General features: G+C 46.6%; 1 protein-coding gene and 1 long non-coding RNA gene across 2 annotated transcripts in view; one reads left to right on the forward strand and one right to left on the reverse strand.

Moving 5' to 3' along the window:
- Positions 1-27890, forward strand: part of LOC138367023 (uncharacterized) — a 102949-nt gene that overhangs the window by 37256 nt on the left and 37803 nt on the right. The window lies entirely within an intron of this gene.
- Positions 17663-27890, reverse strand: part of LOC123760643 (uncharacterized) — a 40989-nt gene continuing 30761 nt past the window's right edge. Inside the window, exon 5 of the mRNA XM_045746391.2 lies at positions 17663-19256. Coding sequence (XP_045602347.2) covers positions 18603-19256 — 654 coding nt within the window. The 3' untranslated portion in view covers positions 17663-18602. The remainder of the gene's footprint in view (positions 19257-27890) is intronic.

A 27890-nucleotide genomic window follows, 5' to 3' on the forward strand; every position in this document is an offset into this window, starting at 1 on the left:
GCGTCGTACTATTGTTGTATGAAATATGGCTGTGTGAAGATAAGAGTATTGCGTCCAGCGTCCACACACAACTGCGGCTGCCCTCGTCCACACACACCTGCGGCTGCCCTCGTCCACACACACCTGCGGCTGCCCTCACCGCAAATATGTCATAAATAATATACGTTAATTAAAGAATAAACACTTTCCCCTGACGTCCGTTATCCCCCCCTCCCCTCCCCAGACGCCACTCACCCCCCTTCCCCTGTCACTCATCCTGACATCACTTAGCTCTTCCCCCAATCATTCACAGACGTCACTCCCACAGTAACTCGCTACCATTATACCAAGTCACTCCACTGTGATTGGGTAAACATAACTAAAACAATATAGATGACAATCACATTACACTGTAGTTATGTCCCCCTGGGTCGTGTTGTCCCAGCTGTCGGCAGCCTTCAGGTACCTTCAGCACATCTTCCCTAAGCCAAGACTAACTTCCCTAAGCCAAGACTAACTTCCCTAAGCCAAGACTAACTTCCCTAAGCCAAGACTAAGGTCAAAGCTTGAGGGGAAGTAAGACTTAGTGCGTGTGGGTTTGACATATTCGGCCGCTAACCAGTTGACAAGGTGAATCATCCATGCACTATAATAACAAACCATGCTTCCTGAAATGTAAGTTAATATTATTATATATTGCGGGGTTTATGTATACGGAGGTCTAGGATAGGTAAATTGTTTTGGTTATGTTGAATTAGGAAGTGTTTACACTACTGGCTGAAGGTGTACGAAGCCCGTGTCGAGTCATGGCCTCGAACACGGCCAGGTGGGCTTTGTGTCCATATACTGACACTACTACCTAGACCGGTATGTACTACCTGTCTAGGTAATATTTGTTCCTTGTAAGCCTAGCAGCTCTTTGTGTTAATGATGAGCTGGTTTACCATCCTAGTGTGAGACTGTATGGCCACAGTGGTGGTGGTGAGGGGGGCGGCCAGTGTCGCGGCTGGTATGTAAATGACAGTGTGCTCAAGGGTGATATTAGCGGCAGCGGGAGGGTGGTGATCCACACCTTCTGGCTCTTATTGGTCTGACGCTCTCCTGTACTCTCCCCACCTCCCCTCCCCTCACCCTTCCCCCATCTCACCTCCCCCTCACCCCACCTCCCCTATCATCCCTTGCCATCGGGGAAGTACTGGACCTGTATACCTGTTACTTATAGGCCTGGAACCCTTGTGTGTATCCTGGTCCCCCAGCCCCGCCCCGCTAGTGGTCCCCCAGCCCCGCCCCGCTAGTGGTCCTCCAGTCCCGCCCCGCTAGTGGTCCCCCAGCCCCGCCCCGCTAGTGGTCCTCCAGCCCCGCCCCACTAGTGGTCCCCCAGCCCCGCCCCGCTAGTGGTCCCCCAGCCCCGCCCCGCTAGTGGTCCCCCAGCCCCGCCCCGCTAGTGGTCCCCCAGCCCCGCCCCGCTAGTGGTCCCCCAGCCCCGCCCCACTAGTGGTCCCCCAGCCCCGCCCCGCTAGTGGTACCCCAGCCCCGCCCCGCTAGTGGTCCCCCAGCTCCGCCCCGCTTGTGGTCCCCCAGCCCCGCCCCGCTAGTGGTCCCCCAGCCCCGCCACGCTTGTGGTCCCCCAGCCCCGCCCCGCTAGTGGTACCCCAGCCCCGCCCCGCTAGTACCAAAGCTCTACACCCTTGACTTGAGAGAGATTTAGACAATTTAGAGTTAAATAACTATTTTCAGTGTTATCATTGTAGACGTGTATATTTGCGGCATACAGTAGAGGCATAAAGGTATAGAAAGGATGGACTCCCGTGTTGGGCAGCCCATCTTCTAATACAATAAGTGATGGTCATATATCTGGCCAAAGTCCCAAAACAGGTGAGACAGTCGGCGCAAGTTGATCATTGTTGACAGACAGTTTACTGTTACTGGAAGGGGAGTTACTTAATTATGTTGCAGCCTCTGTTGCTTGTCTCTACTATTGCTGTCATTATATAGTTGTCATTACTTACGTCAACCATATTAGTCAAATAGATCTGTAACGGTTCCATTTACCTGGGCTCTAGGGGACTCGAACCCTGGACCAGCACGTGTGTGAGGCCGAAGCTCTATCAGCCGAGCTATTGAGTAGTCTTGAGTAGAGAAAGGAAGCTTTCATTATTTAGACTCCTCAAGAGCTCGGTTGATAGAGCTTGAGCTTCACACTCGTGGGGTCCAGGGTTCGAGTCCCCTAGAGCCCAGGTGATGGGAATGTTTAGTTCCACAAAGTGTGGATGACAAACTGTCAAGATACTATTATCTGAGAAAAGTACTTGATGCGTTATGGATAGTCAGATCTTCTCACATCTTAAACAATAGGTGTCACTAAGTTATAGACTTATCAAAATGATTTACTACGATTTTGTGTTGCCTCTTATGTTTGATAGTGAAATCATACGACCTGACCCCGTAGAGTTTATCATAATGTTACCCATAAATTTGCCAGCGCAGGCTACTGAACATATGGCCCTGTATGACTAACCATCTTGCGAGATGGGGACTTTTAGTATCACTGCTGCCTTATTCACTCTTGTGTTGATGATATCCTCATAACGAACACAGAGTCTGCCAGTGCAGACTGCTTATCACATGCCTCTGTATGACTAACCATCCTGTGTGATGAGGATTTTTTAGCTTCACGTAGCTAGTAGCTTTTTGACACACTGTGCTCCCCTTCATATAGTCTAGGGTAGCTGCACAAATGCAGATGTATCTCATATGTTAATAATAAAACTAATCATATTACTTTTAACATCTTTATTCACGAAATTAATTTACAATTGCCTAATCTGAGTAATTCCGTTAGGTCTCATTACAGTGAGGTGCTGCTCGTATACACTGTTACACAGGACAGTGAAACATACACAACATAATAGGTCTAACTTATACAATGAAGCATATTTTATATATTTCATGAGGTTACAATCTATTACATCATACACTATACATGTTTCAATTTACGAATTTGTAAATGCAACTTTCTATTGTTCATTACCACACAAGGCAGGAATGGATTCAGGAGAGTTGCAGCTTTAAAAAATTATAATAAATATAATGTGAAATCAGTAGGACACTTAAGGCCCAATGACCATTATGGCTACGCTAATAATTTAGTTTAACCATCAATAGGTAGAAATATGTTGACCAAACCACACACTAGAAAGTGAAGGGACGACGACGTTTCGGTCCGTCCTGGACCATACTCAAGTCGATTGTGAATGGTCCAGGACGGACCGAAACGTCGTCGTCCCTTCACTTTCTAGTGTGTGGTTTGGTCAACATATTTCAGCCACGTTATTGATGCAGACGAGGAGTCACAATAAGTAGTACTGCAAAGGCCTAAATATTTATACAGAGTTGCCCAAAAGTATTAGTATTTAAACAGTGCGCCAATGCATAGTAGAGCAGCAGTACGGCTAACAAGTAGCACACTTAACACTGCAGGAGGGACCGTCTGTGAGAGAGTTGGTGCTTTCCAGCACTTGGACTCCTACTTACAACATTTGCTAAGGCTGTTTTAGTCACGCTAAGATTATTTAGAAGAGAAATCATACGCTAGAGGACGAGTCCAGGTCGGAAGAGCAAAAGCTAAACCTAGCTGTCAGCTCGTGAGGTGAGAGTGATGAGTCAACATCTTGGTATAGCTGAGAGTTCGCTGGCTCTAACGCTGTTTCTCTCATCACACACACATACACTTCAGCTAACTGTTAACACTTTTGATTAGTAGTTTTTTTTTATACTTTGGTTCACGTTGATCTTCTCTTCAGCGAAAACTTTCCCTTGCTCTTTCACTTTGTTTATACTTTATGTCTGAGTTCTCTTGTTTGACTTCCAACACGTACTGAAGCTCCTTTACAACTTGTCTGACTCTTACCACCTTGTTGAACCTTTCTCTCTCGCGTCCGCTTCCTTCTTCACTCTCACTCTTGTGGATTACAGGTTCACGACGTGAAGGGCGGCGAGGTAGGGGGGGGATATGTAAGTGAAGTTATGACCTTTGTGTGTGTGTGTGTGTGTGTGTGTGTGTGTGTGTGTACTCACCTAATTGTACTCACCTAATTGTGCTTGCGGGGGTTGAGCTCTGGCTCTTTGGTCCCGCCTCTCAACCGTCAATCAACTGGTGTACAGATTCCTGAGCCTATTGGGCTCTATCATATCTACATTTGAAACTGTGAATGGAGTCAGCCTCCACCACATCACTTCCTAATGCATTCCATTTGCTAACTACTCTGACACTGAAAAAGTTCTTTCTAACGTCTCTGTGGCTCATTTGGGTACTCAGCTTCCACCTGTGTCCCCTTGTTCGCGTCCCACCAGTGTTGAAAAGTTCGTCCTTGTTTACCCGGTCGATTCCCCTGAGGATTTTGTAGGTTGTGATCATGTCCCCCCTTACTCTTCTGTCTTCCAGTGTCGTGAGGTGCATTTCCCGCAGCCTTTCCTCATAACTCATGCCTCTTAGTTCTGGGACTAGTCTAGTAGCATACCTTTGGACTTTTTCCAGCTTCGTCTTGTGCTTGACAAGGTACGGGCTCCATGCTGGGGCCGCATACTCCAGGATTGGTCTTACATATGTGGTGTACAAGATTCTGAATGATTCCTTACACAGGTTCCTGAACGCCGTTCTGATGTTAGCCAGCCTCGCATATGCCGCAGACGTTATTCTCTTTATGTGGGCTTCAGGAGACAGGTTTGGTGTGATATCAACTCCTAGATCTTTCTCTCTGTCTGTTTCATTAAGTACTTCATCTCCTATTCTGTATCCTGTGCCTGGCCTCCTGTTTCCACTTCCTAGTTTCATTACTTTGCATTTACTCGGGTTGAACTTCAACAGCCATTTGTTGGACCATTCACTCAGTCTATCCAGGTCATCTTGTAGCCTCCTACTATCATCCTCTGTTTCAATCCTCCTCATAATTTTTGCATCGTCGGCAAACATTGAGAGGAACGAATCTATACCCTCTGGGAGATCATTTACATATACCAGAAACAGTATAGGTCCAAGGACTGACCCCTGCGGGACTCCACTTGTGACGTCTCGCCAATCTGAGACCTCACCCCTCACACAGACTCGTTGTCTCCTGTTGCTTAGGTATTCCTCTATCCACCGGAGTACCTTCCCTCTCACTCCAGCCTGCATCTCCAACTTTCGCACTAGCCTCTTGTGTGGCACTGTATCAAAGGCTTTCTGACAATCCAAAAATATGCAGTCTGCCCACCCTTCTCTTTCTTGCCTTATTTTTGTTGCCTGGTCGTAGAATTCAAGTAACCCTGTGAGGCAGGACCTGCCATCCCTGAACCCATGTTGATGCTGTGTTACAAAGTTCCTTCGCTCCAGATGCTCCACTAGTTTTTTTCGCACAATCTTCTCCATCAGCTTGCATGGTATGCAGGTTAGGGACACTGGCCTGTAGTTCAGTGCCTCCTGTCTATCCCCTTTCTTGTATATCGGGACTACGTTAGCTGCTTTCCAAATATCTGGCAGTTCCCCTGTTGCCAGTGATTTGTTATACACTATGGAGAGTGGTAGGCTCAGTTCTCTTGCTCCTTCCTTTAGAACCCAAGGGGAGATTCCATCTGGGCCTATAGCCTTTGTCACATCCAACTCTAGTAAACACTTCCTTACTTCCCCACTGGTAATCTCAAACTCTTCCAGTGGTTCCTGGTTAGCTATTCCCTCACTTACCTCTGGAATTTCTCCTTGTTCTAAGGTGAAGACCTCCTGGAATTTCTTATTCAATTCCTCACACACTTCCTTGTCATTTGTAGTGAATCCTTCCGCCCCTATCCTTAATCTCATAACCTGTTCCTTTACTGTTGTTTTTCTCCTAATGTGGCTATGCAACAATTTAGGCTGAGTCTTTGCCTTGCTTGCGATGTCATTTTCGTATTGTCTTTCTGCCTCTCTTCTCATCCTGACATATTCATTCCTGGCATTCTGGTATCTTTCTCTGCTCTCCAGTGTCCTGTTATTCCTATAGTTTCTCCATGCCCTTTTACTTTGCTGCTTAGCTAGCCTACATCTTTGATTAAACCATGGGTTTCTCATCTTCATTTCTCTGTTTTCCTTTTGGACTGGGACAAACTTGTTCGCTGCGTCCTTGCACTTCTGCGTGATGTAATCCATCATATCTTGGGCCGTCTTTCCCCTGAGCTCTGTTTCCCATGCTATATCTGTTAGGAATTTTCTTATCCCCTCATAGTTTCCCTTTCGGTATGCTAACCTTTTGGTTTCGGTATCCCTCCTCGAGTTCAATAACCCTTCTTCAATCAAGTACTCAAACACCAGTACACTGTGGTCGCTCATTCCTACTGGGTCCTCAAAACCGATTTCTCTTATGTCGGAGTCGTTCATATTGTGTGTGTGTGTGTGTGTGTGTGTGTGTGTGTGAGTGAGTGTGATGGCTCACCTCCTCCTAACGTTGTTAGGTTCAGCTCCTTCACTCGTGTCCTATATCCTCATTCCAGGAAGCTCTGAACCTCTGCGCTTGTGTGTTCTCGGCTACTTGTGTTCGCTGACGTGAAGTGAAACTTTGTGTTGTCGTTGGTCGCTGGATACCAAGTACTGACTAAAGGTTTAATATAGAATGTCGCTGAATATCAAGATATTAATTGTTATACCTATTTCTCTACAGCTGAAATCAAATACACTGTCTTAACTGTGTACTTGTGTCTAATCAAATACGTCTAACACTGAACGTTCAATATTAAATCTCGAACACTCTGTTACTAATAGTTGTCCAGGATTCGATGTTTAAAGTATAACATCAGCAATGAATGTTTAACGTAAAACATATCTGACTACCACTGGATTTTTGAAACGGCGTCGAACACTAAAATTGTAACATTAAATGACTTAGAACTTATATAAAAAGATCAAATGTATGCTCCTCTCCTTTCCTCTAGTGTTCTCCACAACATTTGCTACAAGGATACTTCTCCATATTGGTCTCCTACCCTTGAGTGTCCTCCTTGGCCTGGCGGCGCGATATTTCCACCACATTTCCCAGTGAGCGGCCCTGGAGTACACGGTCGCAGAACGCCATCTTTCTCCCTCCCGTGGACATAAAAGTTCGTCACACAAAATTTTGAAATTCTTTTTTTCATTGATGAGTTTCCACGAAGTCTTTACTGGGAATCTCTGTTTTAGTCACTAATAGTGGACCTTGTTTTCGTCCCCTCGCCCTTCCCCTCTCCCCCTCCTGTCTCTCTGCTCCTCCTGCGACCTTCTCCATCCTGGAGTTACTATTCAAGTCACGCCGCCACATTAACTTTTCCGACATATTTTCATAACATTAAAAAATCCCATTCACTCTTTTTCACTTACGGGGAATGGGGGGGTAGGGAAGGGGGGCTACCAGTCTCGGGGGCCCATGACTCCCCCCTCTCCCCCACCCACACACTTACACTTCCGATTTTTACACTACTTGGAGAAATTGTTCCTAATACCAGATCTCCAGTCGACTTTATTGGCTAGTAAAAATTATCAGCTGTGCAGTCATCGTGATAAAAGACAGAACTTTACTCGATCCGCTTTACTGGAGGCGAAGTTCCCTGGAGTCGAATGGGTTTGGGTGCCAAGGAAACCCAAGAAGCTATATTGGTGTCAAGGAAATTCCCTGAGCCATGTTGGTCACGTTGGCTGCCTGTCGGGATTACATAACGTGCAGCAGTTCAGGTGAGGGCGAGGGGACAATGATATAAGATTACCAGCGCTATAACACACGCTGAGGGACGGTTTTCATGTCACCAGCTGCTGGAGTAGGGGAGGCAATCCTGTAGGGGGTAAGATGGCGACCTTACAGGGGGTGGGTGAGTGCTGGTGTAGAGGGTTGGGGGAGGAGTTGCAGTAAGGGAGGGGTAGGTGCTGATGTAGGGGTGGAGGTGAGAGCCTCGATCCCCCGCCTCGTCGCGTCTCACAGCTTGACTCCCGCCATTATCAGCGTCCCTCTCCGCACTCTCATCCACTTCTCGCCGACTACAGCATCAACACCTCTTGGGATTTCTCGAGTCTCGGGAAGTTTGGATTGTGTTCTCGATCTTGTCTATACCCGCTGGTTCACTTTTGTCCACTCTACCGTTGATGGTTCTCTTCCTCCCTGCCACCACCCACGTACAGGGTGTGGAGACTGTGAACCTCCACCCATGTACAGGGTGTGGTGACTGTGAACCTCCACCCATGTACAGGGTGTGGTGACTGTGAACCTCCACCCACGTACAGGGTGTGGTGACTGTGAACCACCACCCACGTACAGTGTGTGGTGACTGTGAACCTCCACCCACGTACAGTGTGTGGAGACTGTGAACCTCCACCCACGTACAGTGTGTGGTGACTGTGAACCACCACCCACGTACAGTGTGTGGTGACTGTGAACCTCCACCCACGTACAGTGTGTGGTGACTGTGAACCACCACCCACGTAGTGTGTGGAGACTGTGAACCTCCACCCACGTACAGTGTGTGGTGACTGTGAACCACCACCCACGTACAGTGTGTGGAGACTGTGAACCTCCACCCACGTACTGTGTAGTGACTGTGAACCTCCACCCACGTACTGTGTGGTGACTGTGAACCTCCACCCACGTACTGTGTGGTGACTGTGAACCTCCAGCTTCCCGTCGTACAAATGCTACCAACACCTGTTATCAGGTTCCTCACTCTTGTGTTATAGTCACCTAGGTGGCACAATAGGCTCCGTGCAGGAAAATGGCAGAGTAAAATAACAATTAGTAATAACTAATATAATTATAGAGAGCTATGAATTAAGAGAACGTGAGAGCGGCTGTAAGGAAACATAACACAATACAAGGGAACACGGGACGACCCTCACAAGGGTCGACAACCCACGACCAATCTGCGACGTTGCTACAACATTCGAACAAGATTTAACACTTAACAAGTTGTAACAACCAATATAGCAAGTTGTAACAACGTTTTAATACGTCATATAAACGTTATAACAAGATGTAACAACTTCTTTACACTTTATTAGTAGCAATAAGAATTATCTCTGAGGACACTCGCACTATTGGTTGCTCTTGGTCAAGATCCTGACAACAGATATTAGAGTAAATTCGTGGCAAATGTTCGTGTTTTTCTTAATATTTATATTTTGACCTTAGTCAAAAGGCCCGGAGGCCTGGTCGACGACCGGGCCGCGGGGACACTAAGCCCCGGAAACACTTGAAGGTAACCTCAAGATAGTTGAAGGTCGTGAGTAGCAGAGCCAGAGCAACCCGTTCTCGCAAATGTAATAAGTCAATATTGACTTATTAAATATGTGCATAGGTGACATACTTAACATAATAGATACCCTTAAAAAGATTTATAGAAAACACCGACCTTACCTAACCTTGTTAGTATCTTAAGATAAGCATCTTATTGCTTCGTAATTACAATTATTACCTAACCTATAATAGGTATAGGTTAAGTAATAATTGTAATTACGAAGCAATAAGATGCTTATCTTAAGACACTAACAAGGTTAGGTAAGGTCGGTGTTTTCTATGAATCTTTTTAAGGGTATCTATTATGTTTAGTATATCACCTATGCACGTAGTTAATAAGTCAATATTGACTTTACGAATTTGCGAGAACGGGTTGAGCCAGAGATAACAGGAGGACCCCGGCGGCCACACTGGGCGTCAGGTCTCTGGCCGTCATATCCTACAGGCCTCCGAGCCTCGTCAAATTTTGTACTGGGTCCGAGAATGAATTTAATACACCAAACCTAACTTTTTTAGGCCTAGTGTAAAATATATATTACGTCCGAAATATATATTCATCTTTCCCTGGTGAATTGTTGATTGTATGGCGAGTGTGTTTGGGTGGTTGGGGTCGCCACCAGTGCCAGTTGTCAAGTAGGATTGGTTCGTATTGCGACAAACAAGTCCCACGAGCTCTGACGTGTGGGTTTGATTGACCATAAAGTGTTTTCCTAACTTAATTCAAGACTGTTTCCGACGTTGACAACTTTGATGCAAGTGTTGTGTGGTTGTACCTCTCCGACAACACGACACTTGGACCAGTGGTACAACCCTGAACAAGAACAGAAACCACAACACATCCAATCAAATTATATTACCAATCTGCCATGCACAGTGAATATAAGAAAGAAGAGAGAGAATAATTAAAGAAATAATCCGTAAAGGAGCAGACAGCACAACCACTAACCCAAACATAGACACCATCATATACTATAAAACAAACAAGACCACTGACCTCCTCATTTTAAAACAGCTCGAAATTATCAAAGTGTTCAGTGAGAATCCACAAGGTCTCTGAATATTCTTTATTTTCTTCTTCGAGGCTATGGGTCCCTACAATTGTACCAGAGGTGGTACCCCTCTCTCTCTCTCTCTCTCTCTCTCTCTCTCTCTCTCTCTCTCTCTCTCTCTCTCTCTCTCTCTCTCTCTCTCTCTCTCTCTCTCTCTCTCTCTCTCTCTCTCTCTCTCTCTCATATATATATATATATATATATATATATATATATATATATATATATATATATATATATATATATATATATATATATATATATATATATATAAAATACACACACACCGGCGGGGGATGTATATGTCCACATGCAGGTATTCCGTTCATTACCTGTCACATTGGAGTGGTGGGTCCTCGTGGTTGAGTAGCAGTCGTCGTGTCCACTGTTCGTCTCCCGCACACATCCACGACACCCAGCCACCGCTCGCATCAGGCACACCCGTGATAACAGTGATTAATGACGCGACAACACACCAAGACGACAAGGATGAAAGTGATTAATATCCCGGAAAAACGGCGAAACCGAGGAAATGGTTGCAATTGGTTGTCTCTGGTGATGGATGAGGTCTCGCGGGCCGCCCCCTCTCAGTCGCCTAATGTAATGCAAAGATTTGCATATGATGTTGGTCACTCACTCCAGTGCTGAGGCAGTTCCTTTCCTTGGCATTAATAATTATATTCAATAACTTTCAAACTTCCTGCATTTTCAGTATTAATATATTGATGTAATATATTAATAGGCCCCCCTAATAATATTTATATATTTTTCAATGCAGTTCACTGTTGTTTCAACATCTACTCTTCCTAACAAAATATCCGCAGGACTTTTAAACTGTTTCTCAGCTGGTTGCATTGTTTGCCGCATATGTTAGTATTATTTTCGTTAATGTTTGATGAAATGTGTGTGAAGCGGACCTCGAGAAGTACTCAGTGTGACTCATCGCCAGGGTTTAATGCCTATCTTGATCATTGACTGTTTCATATTTTCAGCTGTCACTACTTTGATACTGGTGGACGGTACTGGTCTTCATCAGTATGGAACACTAACGCGTGTCTTTATCAGTATAGGTGTTGTGGGGGTAGGTCGGGAGGTAGCCAGCTGGGTCGGGAGGTAGCCAGCTGGGTCGAGAGGTAGCTAGCTAGGTCGGGAGGTAGCCAGCTGGGTCGGGAGGTAGCCAGCTGGGTCGAGAGGTAGCTAGCTAGGTCGGGAGGTAGCCAGCTGGGTCGTGACGTAACCAGTAGCCAGCTGGGTCGGGAGGTAGCCAGTTGGGTCGGAAAGTAGCCAGGTGGATCGGGGCGTAGCCAGCTGGGTCGAGACGACGCCAGCTGGGTCGGGAGGTAGCCAGCTGGGACATTAAGGAGAGAGGTGAGAAAACTAATATTGGGATCCAACGTAGTGGTCACCCAAGACTGTGATGCCGGGGATGGCTTCCAGGGACCTGGGTTACCTTCTGCCTTAGGTCCCTCGGGCCAGGGGATCTATCCCTCCACCTGCCTTGGGTCCCTTGAGCCAGGGGATCTATTCCTCCACCTTCCTTGGGTCCCTTGGGCCAGGGGCTCTATCCCTCCACCTGCCTTGGGTCCCCTGGACTAAGGATCTATCCCTCCACCTGCCTTGGGTCCCCTGGACTAAGGATCTATCCCTCCACCTGCCTTGGGTCCCTTGGGCCAGGGGCTCTATCCCTCCACCTGCCTTGGGTCCCCTGGACTAAGGATCTATCCCTCCACCTGCCTTGGGTCCCTTGGGCCAGGGGCTCTATCCCTCCACCTGCCTTGGGTCCCTTGGGCCAAGTATCTATCCTTCCACCTGCCGTGGCTCCCGTGAGGTCCTCGGAGATCCCAGCTGAACATTTGTATAGTGTGGGATAAGCTCATATAATGTCTGCTGAGTTTCTCAGGCCAAGAACAGGTCAGGTCTCGGACCACAAAATACTGTCGGAAAGTCTCTGAAATTTATCGGTAATTAATCTTTATTTTTTCGTGTTTAGCTAATGGAAAAATCTTTACCTAATGAATAAATAAATAAATATTGACGTTAAAATGAGTGAACTGATTTGAGTGACTATGTAAAGTACATATATGAAATCACTTATTATAACTTTTTTATATATATTTTATACTTTTCATTCTCTTTTCTGAAATATAATTGTTCAGGTATTTGTCTGAAGCACAAACAAAAAAATCCTTGCATATTGCTTTTAAATCCCTAGAACAAATATGGGGTTTAAATATTGATTTAGTCACGCCTTGATAGTAAAAGAAAGTGGGTAGTTACTAGGGTATAAATAAGAGAAAACGGAGTAAGATCAGGTTGTCAGCAGCCCTGACTGAATCTATTTACAAGTGTCCATATCTGCTGCTTCAGCCACAACAACCTCCTGGCACACTAATTTTGTGTAAGAAAAACACAAAAATTTGTACAGTACTACAGACATTAATTACACCCCCGCCCCCCCCCCCCCCCACACACACACACTTATTCTTAGATATATTGTTTATTGATAAATCTAACCTTAATTATATATAAAGCTTGTCACTTTTTCATAATTATTACTAAATAGGAATTGTTTATATTTGAATAAAACCAATGATAACTACAGTAAATCTAATGAGATAATAATTGTTGATAATAATATTCCATCTGTCATTTTGTATGATAATATTAATATTGTTAAACAATATTATTGTTGTTAATTTATTAGTAGTAGTACTAATTTTATCACAAGAGCTATTATTAAAGATACTACTACAACTACTACTACTACTACTAATAATAATAATAATAATAATAATAATAATATTATAAATGACCTCAAGAACAGCCTAATAAGTAGAGTTCAAGCTTCCTTTCATTTTCACTTCCAAGGTTATACTCTTTGTATACTTTATTGGTGATATTTATTGCTGTAAATAAGGTAAATAAGATGTAAAATGTTGAGCTTTATATACGGGTGTGGAGGAGTGTGAGGTCACCACGAGGTCACACTTAACGTGGGAGCAAGTGTGTTGGGTGGGAGTGGTCAGGAGGCAACACACACTCTCTGCCTCACTCATTATCCATTAACTTTCCCATTGTGTGAACCCAAGTAATGATGGTGCTGAGCCGAACACATCTCTCACGTGCAGATGACTATGGTGGTGCTCGTAGCACATCACCGTGGTGGTGGTGGTGCTACGGTGGCATCACCATGGTGGTGGTGGTGGTGGTGGTGGTGGTGGTACTACGGTGGCATCACCGTGGTGGTGGTGTTGATGGTGGTGCTACGGTGACATCACCGTGGTGGTGGTGGTGGTGCTACGGTGACATCACCGTGGTGGTGGTGGTGGTGGGGCTACGGTGACATCACCTCACTAGTCTTGCCTCACTTGCTGTCTTCCATTTGTATTGTGTAGGTGTTAGCTGCTTCCTCGCCTTTTGACCTTTGACCTTACATTCTAGGTTACGTAATTAAATAGCGCGTGTGTATGTGTGTGTGTGTGTGTGTGTATGTGCGTGTGTGGGCTCGTGTGCGTGTGTGTGTATGTGCGTGTGTGTGCTCGTGTGCGTGTACGTGTGTGTGTGTGTGTGTACTCACCTATTTGTACTTACCTATTTGTGCTTGCGGGGGTTGAGCTTTGGCTCTTTGTTCCCATCTCTCAACTGTCAATCAACTGGTGTACAGATATCTACATTTGAAACTGTGTATGGAGTCAGCCTCCACGACACCACTGCCTAATGCATTCCATTTATTAACTACTTTGACACTGTAAAAGTGCTAATGTCTCTGTCTCATTTGGGTTCTCAATTTCCACCTGTGTCCCCTTGTGGGAGTACCACACGTGTTAAATAATGCCTCTATCTGCCCTGTCAATTCCCCTGAGAATTGTGTATGTGGTAATCATGTCTCCCCAACTCTTCTGTCTTCCAGCCACATGAGGTGCAATGCACGCAGCTTTTCCTGGACACTCATTCCTCGTAGTTCTGGAACCAGTTTAGTGGCATACCTTTGAACCTTCTCCAACTTCGTCTTAAGTTTGACAAGGTATGGAAGGACTCCATGCAGGTGCCGCATATTCCATGATTGGTTTTACGAATGTGAAACGAATTTCTAGTAAATATGTTTGGTAATTTCATTAAAGCCAAGTAATTTTCATACATTATTTTCGCGTGACCCTTCACCATAGACGAGTTACTCTTAACACAGTAACAACCGGGTAATCTTAACTTACCAGCCAAGGTGTAAAAAGTAATATTTATCAACAGCTTCTTTGTCGCTTCAAAACACGTCAGGTGATCTCTCTCTCTCTCTCTCTCTCTCTCTCTCTCTCTCTCTCTCTCTCTCTCTCTCTCTCTCTCTCTCTCTCTCTCTCTCTCTCTCTCTCTCTCTCTCTCAGTTCCGTCTGAAATGTTCCATCTACGATCGTCGATTTGACTCCCATGCTAATTTGCCTCCCACGAAGCTTTGACGCCCAAGTCTCTTTGACTCCCACGCCGTCGTGGCCCGGGTCGCCCTCCCTCAGTAACGTGTTCTGAATACATTTGAAGCAAGTGTGCGGAAGAAATTTTTCTTGTGAATGTTGTCCTCTGGTTTCTCTTAGACTGATCATACTGCACCATCTCTGAGACTCCCCAGGACTCTAATATGTGCCCAGGGCTCTTATCTTGGCCTCGGGGCTCAAATATGTGCCCAGAGCTCTTATCTTGGCCTCGTGGCCCTAATATGTGCCCCAGGGCTCTATTTCTTGGCCTCGGAGCTCTAATATGTGCCCAGAGCTCTTATCTTGGCCTCGGGGCTCTAATATGTGCCCAGGGCTCTTATCTTGGTCTCGGGGCTCTTTATATGTGCTCTAGGGCTCTTATCTTTATCTCGGGATCTTTTTTTTCCCAGGAGCTCAACCATTTGGGCTGGACTATAGAGCGAAGGTCTCGTTTCATGCAGATTGGCGTTCAATCCCCGACCGTCCAAGTGGTTGGGCACCATTCCTTCCCCCCTCCTTCCGTCCCATCCTAAATCCTTATCCTGGTAATCCCTTCTATATAGTCGTGGTGGCTTGGCGCTTTCTCCTAATAGTTCCCTCCCTTCCCTGTGTTCCTAGGGCTCTTAACTGTACCCCAGGTCTCTGTTCCGTGCCCCAGGATTCTGTTCCGTGTCCCAGGTCTCTGTTCCGTGCCCCAGGTCTCTGTTCCGTGTCCCAGGTCTCTGTTCTGTGCCCCAGGTCTCTATTCCGTGTCCCAGGTCTCTGTTCTGTGCCCCAGGTCTCTGTTCCGTGCCCCAGTACTCAGTTCTGGGCCCCAGGACAGAACAGTCATCACTAACCATCTTCCCTGTGCCCATTGTGTCTACTCCAGGTTTCTGACAGACTGTGTTTATGACTCATTAACCCGAAAATGGTTTATCTTGGACACTAACACTACCAGTGTCCTCACCAACCTCTCATTAGTGGTCACCAGCCCTGTGTCCGGCCCCCAACACGGGGAGGTCACTGGTGCCAGTACCAGACGTCTCACAAGGTTCATCTAACACATTTAAGAAAGGTGTGTCTCTCTCTCTCACGTCGGGCCTGGCAGTTCAGTCTGCATTTATTACACAGTTCACGGACCCCAAAGCGGTTCGTGGTCGTCCATAATAATAATAAAAACCGTAGGGTGCGGACGACCTCGCAGCGCTTTAGAGCTCGTAATCTTTGTAATAAATGCCGACTAAGAGTGCCATGGTCGGGGAGCAGAGGGACGACTGGCCTGTGTGTGCGTGATGGCACGGGACAGGGAGGAGCGTCGTGTGACGCGGCCCGCTCTATAACTATAACTTTCAGTGGCAAGGAGTATATACTACGGTTTTCTTTATACATTTTAAGTAAGACAAATATCGTGATACAAATGAATGTTAAAAAAAAGAGTATTGTGTAATGTATTTGACGTATATGCTGAAAGGTGTTGAGAGGAACATTGATGTGTGTGTTGTCCCGCATTCAGTGCTGAGATCGGTGGCGGTGTTGGTATTTCTGGTTGAAAGACAGAGATGAATAATCTTTCAATGTTTTGCAACATCTTATACAATATGGACTTAGTATCTTTTGAAATTATGGTTTTGATGTGAACAAATCTTCGAATGGTTTAGTCATAATTTAATATAAGATGCGGGTGAGAGGAGGATCATCCTGTACTAAGTCCAGAAGACCACACTACACTCTACTCCCCTCAGTGTGGTCGAGACTCGAAACACTTAAGTCACTGCCTTATCTCAGTTATCTGGAGTGTGTTCTGGGACTACTTCTACTCCCAGGCCCGGCCTGGGGCCAGACTTTTCCTGTGATAACGTGTTTCAACAGGCTTGAAGCGGCCCGTACGCCCATATATCCACATGATCCCTGCACGTCTAGCAGTAACATATTTCTCTTAAACGCGTCCACTTTTGTTCCGGCCATGTTTCTTGTGTTTGTTGGGAGGGTACTGAATAACCATATAGATTACGTGATACCTCCCCGACCTTCCAAGTGGTTGGGCACCATCTTTTCCCCCCCCCCGTCCCATCCCAAATCCTTATCCTGACCCCTTCCCAGTGCTATAGTCATAACGGCTTGGCGCTTTCTCATGATAGTTCATTCATTTCTCTCGTCTCCTTCCTAGAGAGAATATTTTAAGAGCTTTGAGAGAGTGTCTCTATAATATAGGTGCTGTATTATGTTTGTGCGAGCTTATATATGCTCTCTGTATTCCCTCTATTTCAGAAAGCCTTCCTACTGTGAAAGGGGAAGTGAGTACTAAACATTACTCAAGACGGAGAAACGGATGTAATTAGAATAGTATCAGTAGTGTGAGTGTATCACTGGATTTGAAGGGTCTCACTATCCATTATAGTTCCCCCTCCCTAATCTTGACACCCCCCTAGTCCTTATCCCCTTGGACCCCCCCTCGTCCCTATCCCCTGGGCCCCCCTTCGTCCCTATCCCCTTGGTCCCCCCCTCGTCCCTCCACTCATCCATCACCTCTCCCCCCCATCCTCCCTGCTTCACCCCTCTCCCCTTCTCTCTGAAAATGTATTATTAAGAAGCACTGGAACAACTGTATGGGTCAGGATATATATTACTACCATCACTAAAAACTTCAGGAAAACACTCCATATATTTCACACTTGACTCTGTCACAATCTCATGGGAGTATTTATAAATGTAAATATTTATTAAAGCATTTAACTTAGGCCTACTCTGGCTAGCCTATGACCTCGTTCTCCAGGCCATTCCCCTGCATATTTGGATGAGGCTATCCTCCTATCCCCCCCTAGCTTCTAGCCTCTATCTCTGGACATTGTCTCCACTCTTATGAGACACACGAGACACGGAGTGTGTTGTCCTCCAGCACTCCTCTCTATATTAATGTATGGATTTAAAAAAGAAGAATTTAAAGTTTATTACACAAAATACACAAAGTGGGTTACAACACTGGTTACATACAAGGTACAAAGTTAGTTGTCGCAGACTGTGACGTTCCTCAAGCTCCTCAGCTAACGGCCAGGACCCATGGGTGAAGTGTGCGTCTCCTCTGTACAGCCACGCTGAGGCGCTGAAAACGGAAGCTGGCTGCTCAAGGGTCTCTTGTTGTTCCGAGTAGCTTAGAACCCAGAGTCTTCATAACAACTAGTAGCATTGCTGCTAGTTTTTTGTAGTAGTATTTTTGGGAACAATATTTTACTCGTGACCAAGTTCTCTGTGCTTAGCTGAATACCTGTGGGTGGCAGCACCACCCGGATGTGCAACATTGATGTTAGTGTACATATTAGCCAAGGTTAATAACCAAGTGTAGTCTCACACCACTGCCTACAGTTCTATATAAATATATAATGACTCCCTTTCCTTATATATATATATATATATATATATATATATATATATATATATATATATATATATATATATATATATATATAACGACTCATTATTATTATCGATGTTTATCAAATGTAACATTTTATAACTTATCAGGTATATAATTATGGAATAAATATGTTTTGCATTCAACTAATACGCTAATCATGATCTTTGAAGCCATACCAAAAATAGAGTAAGTATTACATAAGCTTGAAACGTATTTATCGAAAATATCTAGTGGTAATACAGGCTAGCCGTAGGCTTTTATATGCAACAATGCAGCCACTGCCATGAGCACCTACCAATGCAGTTAAGCACTCTAGTTGCTATATATGGACTAAGCAAGGCTATAGTGTTAACATGGAGCTCGTGATACTACGTATAAATGACTGCGATGTTTGCAATGCGACTTGTTATTCAGGTGTGTTCTGTAGCAACCATGTCATCGCTGGTCCCGTAGTCGCCTCTTAACATTCTTCGGCAACTTCCTCTCCTGCCGAATTATCTTCCTCTATTTCACGAGTAGTATTCATCTGTGTCGTTAGCCTGAGCTCGCTGCTGCCCCCTCTCTCCCCGTCTACAGGACGGGCGATATTCTCCATTATGGTATCCATTACTAAGGGATTCGCCGACCTGGACTTGCATACTCTTGTATGTTGTTCTTCAGCGTCTAAGAGATTACATTTCCTCTCTATATCATCACGAAGCTCGTCATCAGCTGGTAGAGGATCAGCACTATTATTGATTGTTTCTGGATCTGAAGCCGAAGCAGCTTGTTCATATTCTTCCTGAACTTCGTCTTCCTTTTCTTCTGTCGTGGTTCTGGAAATTATTCTTTCCCGAGAGCCCAATAGCGACCTCGTAGTGTGTGGCATGGAATGCCTTCTGGTGGTTAGTGATGAAATGGAACTTGTCGGGATTCCTCCTGGCGTTGAGTTCCTCCTGGAGATAGCACCGGGGGGCAGGTTGTCGTCGTCTTCGTCATCGTCATCGTCATCGTCTTGTGTTTCGCCCCAGGGCTCAACCTCCCCGCCTCCCGACGCCACGGGCTTCTTGCCGAACCTGGCGCGGATGGTGTTGATGGAGCGGGTCAGCTCGATCACTTTGTCGTCGTCACGGCGCTGGGAAGAAGAGAAGCACAAGGGGTTACTGCCGGTTTGTTGTTTTATGTGAGAGGCTGCAACAACTACTATGACACACACACACACACACACACACACACACGCACACGCACACGCACACGCACACGCACACGCACACACACACGCACACACACACAGCCTAAACACATGGTAGCCTGGTAGATAGCGCGCAGGACTCGTAATTCTGTGGCGCGGGTTCGATTCCCGCACCAAGCAGAAACAAATGGGCGAAGTTTCTTTCACCCTGAATGCCCCTGTTACCTAGCAGTAAATAGGCACCTTGGAGTTAGTTAGCTGTCACGGGCTGCTTCCTGGTGTGTGTGTGTGTGTGGTGTGGGGAAAAAAAAGAAAAAAAAGTAGTTAGTAAACAGTTGATTGACAGTTGAGAGGTGGGCCGAAAGAGCAAAGCTCAACCCCCGCAAACGCAACTAGGTGAATACACACACACAGGAAGCAGCCCGTAGCAGCTGTCTAATTCCCAGGTGCTTATTTACTACTAGGTAACGCGAACATCAGGGTGAAAGAAACTCTGCCCATTTGTTTCCGCTATCGCCGGGGATCGATCACCGAACCACAGGACTACGAATCCCGAGCGCTGTCCACTCAGCTGTCAGGTCACAACACAGCAGTGCTGGGGTGGAGTGGCACCTCATGCACGTGCTCAGGTGCTGGACATGGATGTAATGATGGGACGGCTCCAACTCATTATGGGGGAGGAAGAAAATGATGAGGACGTCCTTATATATAATTTATGTTAATGTATAGAAATCGTAAACATTTAATTTAGTTAAAGATTAATAAAACTTGAGTCAAAATTCTTTACTGTGTCCGTCTCGATGTTATATTGTGTATTAAAGGTTTTTGTGTGATTTGAATACTATATTGGTTTACTGTGCAGTACCTCGGCTCCATCCCGGTATGAAAACATCTTTTTGCTCCATCTGCTTTAGGCTTGTTATTAAAAATGAACTTGAAATTGGAAATTTTCCTAAGATTTATTTGACACACAGAACAGTACACCGATATTGCTGACATTTACAAAGTCTTGTGTGAGTTCTTGTAAGCTTTTGGTTCGTTGTGTGGCGTGTTTCCTTGAGCTTAAATTACTCAATATGGTTCTCCCTTTATTCATTAATGTTATGAAATATACTTAAGGAACCGGGTTATTTAAAGCGATTTATTGAATATAATCGTGATTTTTAATTTATTTTGATGGATGGTTTTCTAGTACCGACCTTAATTCTGTTTTTTTAATTATTTTTTTTTCAAATGACTTATCTGATCATAGTGTCAAACGTCAGTAATCTCTTAACCTTTCTTTGCGACATCTTTAGCAATACTGGCTAAGACATTAGCGCAGTCGTCTCATAACTAAGAGTCCTATGTTTGATTCCAGAGTAGGACGAAAGGTTTGGGAACGTTTCTTTACACCTCATGCCTCTGTTCACCTAACAGTAAACAGTATAGTGGTAGTATCAGGTGCCAGTAGTAGAGACTTACAGTACAGTAGCAGATGGATTAACCGTGATAGTAGTAGAGATTAAGAGTGTCAGTGGTAGAGAAACTAAGAGTGACATTAGTAGAGGGGTTAAAGGTGCCAGTAGTCGATAGATAAACAGTGCCAGTAGTAGATAGATAAACAGTGCCAGTAGTAGATAGATAAACAGTGCCAGTAGTAGATAGATAAACAGTGCTAGTAGTAGATAGATAAACAGTGCCAGTAGTAGATAGATGAACAGTGCCAGTAGTAGATAGATAAACAGTGCCAGTAGTAGATAGATAAACAGTGCCAGTAGTAGTTTGATTAATAGTGCCAGTAAGAGAGAGACATTAGAAGCATCAAGAACTTTATTAGCAGTGAGAATAACAGTTACTAACGTTACATCACTGTACTCTCCCATTGTGCTACGAGTGACGCAAGAGTCCGCCTATGGCCTCTTAAACTGAAAATATTTTTACGGCTTAAATTAAGCTTACTGGTCCCAGCAATAAGAGGAGTAACAGCCGTGGTGTCATCGCTTGTCCCAGGGATGCGGGTAGCCCATATACCCAAGACCATTAGCACGTGCTAGCAGGAAATTAAACGATGAGCGGGGTGTTGGGGGCGGGCGGGCGGCTCGTATCGACGTCCGCGCCCTCTAACCTGACTTAAAATTAGTCCATTAGCAACGGACGATAGGCAAGACCTCCCCTCCCGGACTGGCTTGTCTACCGAGATGGCGCCGCCCTACTTCTGCCAAAAATATTCTGCCGTACGGTGCCACGGTCTCCGAATCGGTGGGCCATCCTCATACTCCGCCAGGTGGCAGGAGAGACTAGCTGATCTGTAGATGCTGAGGTCTTGGAGTGGCCGTGGAGGGACCTGAGGGGCAGCCATTGGTGGCAGACGGTGGCAGAGGTGAGCAGTGCGGGTGGTGCAGGCTAGCCTCCCTCCACCCGCCGCTGACACCCGTCCGAATGCTCCTGTATCGATGATGCGGTTCTGTTCAGGTTAGCTGCAGCATTACCACGGCCACCGTATTCCTTGACGCTCCCACGCCTCATGCAACACTTCTCATGCAGTCAATAACGCCACCTTTACACCACACATCTATGAGTTCTTGTTTGTGTACACGGAATGTTGACAATCTAGAAACGTTCAACAAAAATGTGTAGATATGATTGTTTACCATCTTTACTTTATAATAGGGATAAATGTTTTCCTAAGAGGAGGGTTGGCAACACTGATGCGTGGGTGGCCTGTGTGGCAGGGGAATTTCCCTTTCAGCGGCGCTGTTACCAAAACACTTCTGTTACTGACCAGAGTTTGGAGCCAACCTGGGTGCACTTTGGCCCAATTGGGAAATGATCGTCCCACTTTGGGAATGGGATATCCAGGTTAGGGAATGGGGTGTCCTACCCTTGGAGGCTGGAGTAACACAGGAGTACAAAGGTCACCCTTGGAGGCTGGAGTAACACAGGAGTACAAAGGTCACCCTTGGAGGTTGGGGTAACACATCATTATTAGGGTCTAATGTGGGGACAAGAGACACAATGTGAGACTGAAGTCACACTTAAGAATTAGATTCATACTTAACGACTGGCGCCACACAAAAGATTAGGGTCACCTGAAACTTGGTTCATGAAGGGATATAAGGACCAGGCATGAACACCCAGGCTACACAGTGGGGCTGGACTCTTGTGTGAGTACACACAAGGACTTGAACCACTCTCGGGGACTTGGACCACACACGTTATCATTAACAAGTCTCCTCTGTAAGATATTATAAACCTATTAGGAGTCCGTAGAACACTTAGAAGATATGCATTTTATTTCCAAGCATCAACATTGATTCAGCATGGGAAATTTTTCTTGACTATCATATCGAAATTCTACGACAAAAATACAGCAAAGAAAGGAGAGAGAGGGTTGTGCAGACTGCATTTTCCTCGATTGGCAGAACGCTTCTGACACTGTTCTTCACAAGAGAGTCCTAGGCAAACAACAAGGAGCAGGCTGGTGTGTCAGGAAGAACACTAAGTTGGATGAAGGAAGGAAGGAAGGACTTATCAGGGGAAAGCGCCAAGTCATTACGACTATTTAGCACTTGGAAGGGATCAGGATAAGGATTTGGGATGGGACGGGGGGAAGGAATGGTGCTCAACCACTTGGACGGTCGGGGATTGAACGCAGACCTGCATGAAGCGAAACCGTCGCTCTACCGTCCACCCCAAGTGGTTGGGCATAAGTTGGATGAAGGCGTACCTTTCAGGAACGAGGTTGAGTCATAGTAAGAAGGGAGATGTCAGAGTAGGAAGGTAATGAGCGGAGTGCCTCAAGGGCCGGTACTCGTTCCCGTCCTGTTCCTAATATAGTTAATCACTCTAACGGAAGAGTAAGCTCAGTCATAACAATGTTTGCCGACACTGGTAAATTAATGAGAAGGATCAGAAAGGAGAACGGCTGTAATGCATTGCAAGATGAACTAGACCATCTCCAGAGATGGATATGAAGGGTAGGCAGCTTCCCACTTTTGATAAGGAGGAAGGCTTAGGAATAGACAATTTTAAATCTAACACCAGAGGCACATTTGTGATACCTGTTCTTGAGCATGCTGCCCCGGCATGGAACCCTCTATCTAATAAAATGCTAAACATAACAATAAAAGGTTCAGTGATATGTAAGGAGGCAAGTTTCTGGGGTAAGGGGACTGAGATATGAAGAATAACTTGGGGACCTTCCAACGCTACAGAAAAGAAAGATTAATTTAGAAATAACGACGTACAGAATTCTAAAGGCAATTGACTAAGTAGACGGAGAAACAATTGTTAAAGTTAGGAGGTGTAAAATGAGGGAACGGAATTTGAAACTGGAGACAATGAGATGTCAGTTGGAACTTCTTAACTTTATAAATCGTAATTAAGTTGTTGAGGCAATTCGATACAGTTTTAAATGTAATCATGATTACGAAAACTTGAAAGTCACAGCATTGAACAACTGATGGCTGAAAGGTGAGGCTTATTGGTAGCTTAAATCTGCAGGTACACCGCCCCTCACATTTGTATATGAGGGGGCTGGGTGTAGTGAGGGGCTGGGTGTAGTGAGGGGCTGGGTGTAGTGAGGGGCTGGGTGTACGTGAGGGGCTGGGTGTATGTGAGGGGCTGGGTGTAGTGAGGGGCTGGGTGTAGTGAGGGGCTGGGTGTAGTGAGGGGCTGGGTGTAGTGAGGGGCTGGGTGTAGTGAGGGGCTGGGTGTAGTGAGGGGGCTGGGTGTAGTGAGGGGGCTGGGTGTAGTGAGGGGCTGGGTGTACGTGAGGGGCTGGGTGTAGTGAGGGGCTGGGTGTAGTGAGGGGCTGGGTGTAGTGAGGGGCTGGGTGTAGTGAGGGGCTGAGTGTAGTGAGGGGGCTGGGTGTATGTGAGGGGCTGGGTGTATGCGAGGGGCTGGGTGTAGTGAGGGGCTGGGTGTATGTGAGGGGCTGGGTGTAGTGAGGGGCTGGGTGTAGTGAGGGGCTGGGTGTAGTGAGGGGGCTGGGTGTATGTGAGGGGCTGGGTGTAGTGAGGAGCTGGGTGTAGTGAGGGGGCTGGGTGTAGTGAGGGGCTGGGTGTAGTGAGGGGCTGGGTGTATGTGAGGGGGCTGAGTGTAGTGAGGGGGCTGGGTGTAGTGAGGGGCTGGGTGTAGTGAGGGGCTGAGTGTAGTGAGGGGCTGGGTGTAGTGAGGGGCTGGGTGTAGTGAGGGGGCTGAGTGTAGTGAGGGGGCTGGGTGTAGTGAGGGGCTGGGTGTAGTGAGGGGCTGAGTGTAGTGAGGGGCTGGGTGTAGTGAGGGGCTGGGTGTAGTGAGGGGGCTGAGTGTAGTGAGGGGGCTGGGTGTAGTGAGGGGCTGGGTGTAGTGAGGGGCTGGGTGTAGTGAGGGGCTGGGTGTATGTGAGGGTGCTGGGTGTAGTGAGGGGCTGGGTGTATGTGAGGGGCTGAGTGTATGTGAGGGGCTGGGTGTAGTGAGGGGGCTGGGTGTAGTGAGGGGCTGGGTGTAGTGAAGGGGCTGGGTGTAGTGAGGGGCTGGGTGTATGTGAGGGGCTGGGTGTATGTGAGGGGCTGGGTGTATGTGAGGGGCTGAGTGTAGTGAGGGGCTGGGTGTATGTGAGGGGCTGGGTGTAGTGAGGGGCTGGGTGTATGTGAGGGGCTGGGTGTATGTGAGGGGCTGGGTGTAGTGAGGGGCTGGGTGTAGTGAGGGGCTGGGTGTAGTGAGGGGCTGGGTGTAGTGAGGGGGCTGGGTGTAGTGAGAGGGGAGTTATGTGAGAGAGCCATATGAGGGGTGTGAGGTTGCCTTAAAGAGTGAGGACTAGGTGGAGGGCGGGCGTGTTGAGCAGTGAGACGCCCTTGAGGGCAGGTTCACATTTGAGGGCCCGCCCCCCTCGCTCCTGGCCTGCAAGCCCCTCCCCACCGGGTCTCTCCCTACCTCCTCCCAGACCCCCTCCCCTTCCCTGGCCCCGCCCCACCTCTCCCTAGCCCATTCCCCCCCTCCATGACTCCTCCCCCCTCCCCAACCGCGTCTGCTGCCGGCGGGGCTGATGGAAGGGGTGGTCTCGTGACCTAGTTAGTTTGTGTGTACCCGGGGGTCGAACTGGGAGTTGGGGTCCGTCTGGCTGGGACACTTGGGTCCTCCTTGGGGGGGGGTGATGGGGGGAGGGGGTGCTATCCCACATTAGATAAGCCTCACTATCGCTAAGACTCCACTTAACCATACACAGATAAATCACAGGATCGTCATATATCAATGAGAGACTCAACAGGAGCGTTGATGAGGATACGAACCTGTGCGCTGGGTGTTCCCAGACACACGCTCTAAACGACTTGGCCACGACAAGGTCAAAAGAATTGTAACCTGGGGTTTGAACCCTCGAGGATTCCAGAGGCTTCCACCGAAGCCGAACCGAGATTTCGCACACTTCCCCCATGTACTCTGGCTCTGTCGTCCATTACCTGGCCTGGTATAGCACACATAGGTACTATATTAGGCCTCATATAGCGTATATTAGACCTAGGCTGGTTATGTTGGCTTTTATGAGCAACACAAATACAAAACCTCTTCCAGTTTGTCCAAATTGAATAGTAGCAAATTCTACTTTCTAATTATCCTTTACGTCAATATCTGTACGATGGTCCGCATCGTTACTGTAAGTACTCTACAAGCAGGAGGCTGAGCTCCCTGAGAGTGCTTAAAAGGCATGGCATCATTCACATGAAAAGGCATAGAACAACGTGGAAATAGTCCAAAGGTATGCGACAAGACTCGTTCTTGAGCCGAGGAGTCTGAGCTACGAGGAAAGGCTAAGGGACCTGGGGCTCACCACACCTCTTTCTCTTGCCTCTCTCTCTCGCTCTCTTTCTCTGCGGCCTCCTCGGCATCACCCCTCCCACACCTCACCCACCGTCACCCCCTCCCACACCACATCCACCGTCACCCACCATCACCCCTCCCACATCTCACCCACCGTCACCCCTCCCACACCTCCCCCACCGTCACCCCTCCCACACCTGGTGACGGCGCCGTGGAGTGAGGGAGGGGAAAGCGTTGAGCCACTTTTCATGACTCTGAGGACAGAAGAGTGAAGCTTATGAAGTACTTTTGCTGGTCAAAAGTCAGGAATCAGGCCTGGCTGGTCAGACCTGGCTGGTCAGACCTGGCTGGTCAGACCTGGCTGGTCAGACCTGGCTGGCATCAAGCAGGTATTGGAGGGGTCGGTACCCTCCAGCGTCCCATCCAGGCTCCCCAATCGCGTCCAACTTCTACTCCTGTCTTACGCCTCGTGGTCCTGAAGCAACTATACCTTCTCTTGTTGGGCTCATAGCTGGGTGACTCACTACAGGGATGACATGATCACAAACATTTGTTATACCGTTTTGAGACATCCAACCCGACCTTCTCACATGGACATAACTCCTCTCTCTCTCTACACTTAACGAAGGTGCTACTCTCCCCCGAGGCTCGTGTAATGTGAGACAAGTTACGTGTATCTTTTGCAGAATCTGGTCGGGACAATCAGTTCAATGCTGCTGGACTACGGAGGACTTTGCCCTTTAGCTCGACTCCCCTTGCTGGAGGGTTCGAGCCTGAATGGACACCCCGAGCTGGTGGAGATGTATCTAATTTAACCCAAGATTGTCTCCTGGGTGGAGGATCTTAGTTTGAGCATATTAAATACTGGGGAGATGGCCATTATCACATACAGAATGAGGATTTCTTAGTAATTGGTCCTTCTGCTCTATTTATGGTTTACTGGAGTTTACCGAGGAGGTGAGTAATAATTTACATTATAGTGACTACTTTCGAATTCAACTAACTGGAGGAAGTTGAGTAGTGTTGTTTTTGGCTCTGAAAGTCACTGATTTAACATCGATATACATTTTTACATGCAATCTCTAAGCAATTTTCACGGTAGGTGAGAATTGCTAGAGAATTGAATACGTGGAGGTTATCCTGTGGGGAACTACAACTGCGCAGAAGCCTGTAGAGTTCAGTTGTGTCCCTGGTCCGTCCCTTGCCCCAGACCATTCACCCTTGCAGATTTGGCTGAGACCAACCCCAAGCGTCTGGTCTCCAAATTTGGACAAACAAACAGACATTTTTATAGTATAGATTTGAGTATATCTCTTTCCATAAAGACTGTATCTCTGTTTTAACTGTTGCATTTCAATATGATTCTAGAGTTGGATTTGGAGTCAGCCTTTCTAATCTAACGTTGCTGTAGCAATTTTCCCAGAACCACATTCATTTTTACTTTGAGCTCTCAGCTTTCCTGCTTGTTCATGAGGAGATTATTATACTGCAGAATATTTGACCATTCATACCAATATCTTCCTCGTGTATTCCAACCACTGAAATATTTTAACTCTAAAATCTCTAAACCGTGGAGATGTATAAAGTGGTTTGGTTTAGTTAGGAAGCGGAGTCGTTAGTTATATTTGTGTTGGTGTTAATTACACCAGAATGTGTTACCGGTAACGAGAGTTATAACGACGTGGCCATCTTGGGTCATCTTGGGTTATCTTAAGTCAACGGTTATCTTGGGACCTCGTTGGATCCTTCCCTTGATGACCCATAACGAAAATGTCTTATTCGATACTCTTTTTTTCCATC

This window comes from Procambarus clarkii, chromosome 21, assembly GCF_040958095.1.
Source record: "Procambarus clarkii isolate CNS0578487 chromosome 21, FALCON_Pclarkii_2.0, whole genome shotgun sequence".
Classification (NCBI taxonomy): Eukaryota; Metazoa; Arthropoda; class Malacostraca; order Decapoda; family Cambaridae; genus Procambarus; species Procambarus clarkii.